The sequence below is a fragment of the Capsicum annuum genome, unplaced genomic scaffold, assembly GCF_002878395.1.
Source record: "Capsicum annuum cultivar UCD-10X-F1 unplaced genomic scaffold, UCD10Xv1.1 ctg4579, whole genome shotgun sequence".
Classification (NCBI taxonomy): Eukaryota; Viridiplantae; Streptophyta; class Magnoliopsida; order Solanales; family Solanaceae; genus Capsicum; species Capsicum annuum.
Window position 1 is genome coordinate 104888 of NW_025853312.1, and position 7047 is coordinate 111934.

The window sequence follows — 7047 nt, forward strand, 5'->3', positions numbered from 1 at the left end:
AACAAGCTCATGTGTTTTATCTCATTTTGATGTCTCATAGTAGGAGCAGAAATATACATTGCTAACAAATTGACTGAAAAGGCTATATGCCTTGTAGTATTTGCAAGGTACATGAGTGCATCAATTGCACTAAGATATGGTACTTCATAACCAATCCAATTCGATATATTTTGAATTTCAGCAAATAATCTATTGCTTTGAAAACTCTCCAAGAGTTCCAATAATGTTCAAGCAATAAACTTATACAATATAAGGATTATAAATAAGTTTTCCAGAAACTTTTATATGCTTCAAGCAGTTTGAATCCTTTAAAGTTTTCACATAAGTTTTGTCAAGTGACAATATTCAACATTTCATGAGTGACATCTTCAAGTGTCTGAACTGCAAATCAAATAAGTTTTACGCTTACCAAAATGCATCCTTTCATGTCACTTGATAAATGTTTCTACGTCAGCATGCTTAAATAAACGTAGAATTCAGATCCTCGTAATCTTTCACAATATTATGCCAATATTGTGTCAAAGATATTGATTATATATCATTTTGTATCGGTTCACAATGCGACATAACATTTTGAGATCTAATCACTTCATTATTTTCAGGCACATAACCTTACATAAGGTTTCATGAAGTGTTATGTCGTAGACTTTTCAAGAGTTCAGTGCTTTCTTATTATGATTATTTGCTCCTTATTTTTCAAGGACTATTTCATTTGGAACCGATTAGTCTGCCACGCTTCACACATGAATAGACTCTGTCCTTTAGGAACACAAAATAAGAGCACTTGCGCTTAATATGAGATGTTTTCGGCATTTGACTTGAATTATCTTTTGGATGAGGATCTGGTGATAATTCCAAACATATTTCATAGCGCTTATAATCTTCCCCTTATGTTAGGAAAACTAACATACCCTCTACTTCTTTGAGGAATCCATCGTTGTGCATTATGGTATATTCATTAATCATTTACAGGAAATCAAAATTATTAGATGGAATAATTGGCTCCTGACCTTGAACAAATTGAGAGGGAAGAAATAATCATAATTTATTGGTCTAATGCATACAAATGCTATTGCAATATATCATATTTCAGACCAATACATTAAGTTGTGTTCTCATTACCAATGGTTTAGATATTTATCGAAGACATTCAATGTTAAATCATCACCATCAAGATGAATTATCTTGATTACACAATCTGAAAATTATGCTCAATTTATATTGAACAAGTAACTTTATGAATGTCAAACGTAGGTTGACCATGAATGAACATGTGATTATCTTATTGATGCATCTTTTCAACATATCACATGATAGGTGAACGGGCCCTTATTCACCTTTTATAATTTTCAGATTTGAAGGGATCCAATCCTAATATTAGTTGGTCCAACCAACTTATCATGAGAACAAACGACATAAACAATTCTTGAAGAATCTTCTAATTCTTCAATACATGCACATCTTCGAGATGTCACAATCGTTCATATCAATTTATGAACTTTTATTCTAGTAAACTCCAAGTTTACCATGACATGTACTTTTTCTTTAGTAAATTTCAGATTTACTATTACATGAATAAATTTTAGATTTACTACTTCAAAAGTAGATTTCAAAATTATTCAACCTCTTTCGGAGGAGAGTTGTGATACAATCACAATCAAGTGCACGTTTACATTAATAAGTTTCTCATTCCCCAGGAATGGAATATAATCATGCCTTAAGCCTATCAAATTATGATAGCTTATAACTCTTTCAAGATTTTGCTACTTCAGAAGCAAATCGAGGCATACATATGATGTAGAGAATTTTTCTCGAGCATATCTTATAATCATATAAGCGTGTGAAAATATCATCACTTTTGATGATCATTATTATATTCGCGCATTCAATCACTCGTCTTCTTTCAGACATATTATGCACTGCTACCACATACACCTCAAGAATGAAGTAAGTTGTCATATTTCAAACTTATCATATATTGCTACCACATTCACTTCATGGAATGGAGCATATTCAATGGGTTGAATTTCATGACTTTTCACCCAATACCTATTATTTTGCCTTAGCCATCACAATATCATCAATATGGTGTATTGAGATTCAAACTCAATATTTTATTCATATAAAGGCGTCTTAGGCATAAATCGATGAGACTTGCATCCAAATATTATCATCCCTTTTGATAATATTGTTCTTGAGGAATGAATTTAAAACATAAATGGTTTCAAACCAATTATTTTTCCTCAAATCCAACAATAATTATATCATTAATAGAAAAATACAAATAACATAAGGAATTACTAACCTTGACATTTAGATTTATAATCTCACCTTATTTGGCAGAGTCTCGTGCTGATAACGTGTTATAAAACAAGAAAGAATAAAGAAGAAGAATAGAGAGAATAGAGAGAGTAATTCTTATATCTTCTCTTGAGGGATGAGAGATCATAAGATTGTCAATACAATGAACAAAACCCCTCTATTTATAGGGGAAATTCTCTCCTAGTCTGAGTAAAAGACAGATGCTTCAAATCCTAATAGATATCAAAGTAGATCTTAATAGACATTCACTATAATGTAAATACATTTATAACACCATAGTAATAGTCTCTTATACTCGTCAAACTATTTCAAGAAATAACCATCTCAAGTTTAAATAATATCGAATAACTTTAAGTTTAACAATCAAGTCTGCTAAAATAGCATATCTTTCGTTATTTTGAGCTTCCATTAATTTTCTTTATTTTAGATGTATAACTCATACACATGTTTAACAATATTTTATATGTGAATTAAACTTTTTTTTACTAATAATTAATATGGGATGCACGTGCAACGCAACGCACGAGATACATGTGCAAATGCACAAGAAACACATGTGGCGCATAAGATGCACATGAGAGCGCACAAAATGTACATGCGGTGCGAACGAGATACATACACGTAGAAGCTAATTTTATTGAATACACTTGGAACTTCTTATTAAGATTTGGCTTGATGCCATTAATTTCATTGAGCCTCCGCTCAATTTGATCGAATACAATTTGATCCTTCTATTATCAAATCTGAATTTCGATGGCAAGTAATCAATAGGAAGATCTTCCATCACCCTCTGTGATGACATCCTTGAACTCACCCCAATTAGGAATCATAGGTAAAACATGTTCTTGGTGAGGCACAATAACATCCAATAAATAAGGTCCAGGAGTGTCTAACATCTTTTGTATAGAAACTCTAACATCATCCTTGTGTGTGACTCGAGCAGCAGGTATATCACAAGCCTCCGCCAATTTCAACATGTTAGGAAAAATCTTTGACTTGTTAGAAGGATTTCCAAGATAAGAGTCTGCTCTATTTGCCTTATAGAACCTATCCTCCCATTGGATCGCCATTCCTAAGTGTTGATTATTTATAATCATCATCTTAATAGGAAGATTTTCCACTCTAATTGTTGCTAACTCTTGCACATTCATCATGAAACTGCCATCTCCATCAATGTCCACAACAATTGCATCTGGTCTTGCAAGAGCTGCTCCAACTGCAGCAGGCAATCCAAATCCCATTGCACCGAATCCACTAGATGTCAACAACTGCATTGGATTTTTGTACTTATAATATTGAGCAGACCACATCTGGTGTTGGCCTACACCACTAGTTATGATGGCATTTCCATTAGTTAACTCATCAAGGACTTCAATTGCATACTGTGGAGGAATGGCTCTACCAAAAAAATTATACTTCAAAGGGTACTTCAATTTTTGCTCTGTTAACTCTTTTCTCCAGGGAGAGAAATCCAGCTTCATTGCTGCCTTTTTCTGATCCAATATTGAATTCAACCCTTGTAATGCCAACTTAATGTCTGTACAAATGGATACGTGAGGCTGTTTGTTCTTTCCAATCTCCTTTGAGTCAATATCAATGTGAACAATTTTTGCTCTACTTGCAAAAGTTTCTAATTTACCAGTGACACGGTCATCAAATCTCACTCCAAATGCTAGTAGCAAATCACTACTATCCACCGCATAATTTGAATAAACAGTACCATGCATCCCTAGCATTTGAAGGGAAAGCTCATCTCCTGCTGGAAATGCTCCGAGACCCATCAAAGTACTCGCCACTGGAATACCTGTATGTGTAAAAACAATGCCTCAATTCCAAATAAGCTCAACCTAACTTGCTATATAAGTACTCGTATCGATTCAATAAAACAAAATTGTAGTAGAACTTAATCCTCTACATTTCTACCGGCAATTGAAATATATTGTACATACCTGTGAGCTCAACAAAATGCCGTAACTCCTTGCTAGACTGTACGCACCCACCACCAACATACAGAACTGGCTTCTTTGACTCGGAAATTAGTCTAACAATTTTGTCCAAGAGCATCTTTTTTGGCGGCTGAGGGAGCCTGGACATATAACCTGGCAACTTCATTGGTTGATCCCAATTAGGAACCACCATTTGTTGTTGAACATCTTTAGGAACATCAATTAAAACCGGTCCAGGTCGGCCTGATCTCACTATGAAAAACGCCTCTCTCACAATCCTAGGAATATCTTCAACGTCCATAACTAGATAATTGTGTTTGGTAATTGATCTAGTTACTTCAACAATTGGAATTTCTTGAAATGCGTCTGTTCCAATCATCTTTCGAGGAACTTGACCTGTATTAGCAACCAATTGGAACATTATAAGGCCGCCAACAAGATTAGCTAGTAATACCACCAAGAAATATCAGACGTTAATTGCCCGCCGCAAAACTAACATTACTTTTCAGTGGTCGTGACTAGACAAGATTTGTTAAGTAAACTACTCGTTCACGTTTACTTGCAGGCCGGCTCAAGCAAATTGGTGACTTAAGGCAAAAATCAAACGGATGCCTTAAATTTTTAAAAAATATTAATTTTTTTTATAAAGTCTATATTTTAAATCCTGAGATGCAATGTTGCAAATGTTATGGTCGATTTCTTCTACAATAATTTTTTTTCGTTAATATAACTAATGCATTTAATCATTCATGAGATATACTTTAAATACATCAAAATTCTTCTATAATTCTTTACTTTTATGTAAGAAGTTTATTTTTTCAACAAATAATATTTAATATTCTTTTAATAAAAGCCTATAATATATTATTGTTAAAAAAAAAAAATGAGGCCCCAAAAATTTGGAGACCTTAGGTGGTTGCTTATTTTTTTTTAAAGGGGTAGAGCCAACATTGTTAGTTATCCATTGTATTAAAAATATATTTTCACTTTAAACGTATCAAGAAAAAAATTCTTTTTCTCTCACCTCACCACTAATCAAGAGGATCAATAGTGTTCTTCGCTTACCAAAACAACATGATTCGAACTCTCAAACCTATCGGGTACTATGGAGGTATTTAACCAATTGAACAAGTCTTACTTGTCTACATTTTTTTTCATGTTTCATCTGTTAGGATCGATTTGTGTGCACACACTCTAAATATATGAAGAGGATGAAGAAAACTAGAGAGAAAGTTCTTAGGGAGAGAGAGATAAGTGAAAATGAATTACGTGGTAACACCCGTGAGTAAACTCCACGGCAGACGGACTATTTATATTAATGACTTAGAGTAGATTACACAGAGAAATAAGAATAAAAGGTACAGTACGTCACATATTAATCAGACTCCACAACCTAACATCATCTTCATCATTAATTACTTATTTCTCAAATATTTTTCCAAGACTTAAAAGACTAAATATCAATGAATATGAATATTGTGCAAAAATACTCATGTCAATCATTGTTTTTAAGGTACGTCCAAAATCAAAAGAGGACAAGTAAAAAGTGAACATATAGGAATGACTAATTTTTGTCTCTTTAAAATCAACCAACTAGAGGATTAATAAGTTGACCTGTAATAGCAACAATTGGAATACTATCAAGCATAGCATCAGCAAGACCACTTATTAGATTAGTAGCGCCGGGGCCAGAGGTAGCCATACAAACACCAGGGAACCCGGTGGCGCGTGCATAACCTTCAGCGGCGAAAATGCCGCCTTGTTCATGACGTGGCAATATATTCCGTATGGTTGGACAACGGGTAAGAGCCTGGTGAATTTCCAGAGTAGTGCCCCCTGGATAACCAAATAGAGTGGTGACGCCTTCACGCTCAAGGGCTTCAACAAGAACGTCACATCCTTTTCGTGGCTCATCAGGCCTGAATCGGGAAGTGAATGGAACGCCTTTTGGGGTAATGGAAACGCCCGCGCTGCAGCAGATAATGGAGATAGTTTTATGCGGAGTAATTGTTGGAGTAAGTGAAAAAGGGAAGGAAGTTCTGGAAAGAAGCTTATGGTAATAAAAGGCGGAAGAAGATGTAAAAGGTTTGTTAAGCAAGGTGGAACAGGAAGGATTTGGAGAAGCTGAAGCCATTGTTGAGATCAAATAATGCATGCACTAGTAAGACACAATGAAGTAGTACGACTACTTATCTATTTATTGATCTCTCTTATCCCTTCTCCATGCCATAATTCTTCATATAACTTTGAACATTTAATATTAAAATTAGTGTAGTGTAGGTGCATTGCACGTGTATCAAGCGTTATTTAAGAATAAATGTATATAAAAATAAATTAGAAAGTGGATTATATTATTTAATACAAAAAAATTAAAAATATCACATAAAATTTTGAATACAAATGTGTAGTAAATTAAAGAGGAACTTGATAAATCTTCACACTAATAGTTAAGGAGCAAAATTAGATGAAGCCAAAAATATATTTTCTGTTTAAGATTATACTATTTAGTCGTTTTCTATAAGTTGAGATGGTCCAAATTAATGAAAATCAGAGTTTAGATATTCAAAATAATGATGCTAAAAGCACTTTATTTTTAACGAATAGTTACTTTTATTATCAGGTCTCTATATTTTTATCAAAATTGAGAACATTTTAGATGATTATACATCTTGAACATGTTAGGAGCTGTTTGGTTAGTAAATTAGATGTATCTTAAGATACTATTTTTCCTAGTTTATCTTCCTTTAAATTATATAAATGAAAATTCATTATTCTGCTT

At 33.5% G+C, this 7047-nt stretch overlaps 1 protein-coding gene across 1 annotated transcript; it reads right to left on the reverse strand.

Moving 5' to 3' along the window:
• Positions 1-2709: 2709 nt before the first annotated feature.
• Positions 2710-6461, reverse strand: LOC107873020 (acetolactate synthase 2, chloroplastic). Its single transcript, XM_016719715.2, has 3 exons — positions 5883-6461; positions 4272-4664; positions 2710-4126 (listed from the first exon to the last, which is right to left on the reverse strand). The coding sequence occupies exons 1-3, from the start codon at positions 6421-6423 to the stop codon at positions 3087-3089; spliced, it is 1974 nt and encodes a 657-aa protein (XP_016575201.1). The 5' UTR covers positions 6424-6461; the 3' UTR covers positions 2710-3086.
• Between the last annotated feature and the right edge of the window lie 586 nt (positions 6462-7047).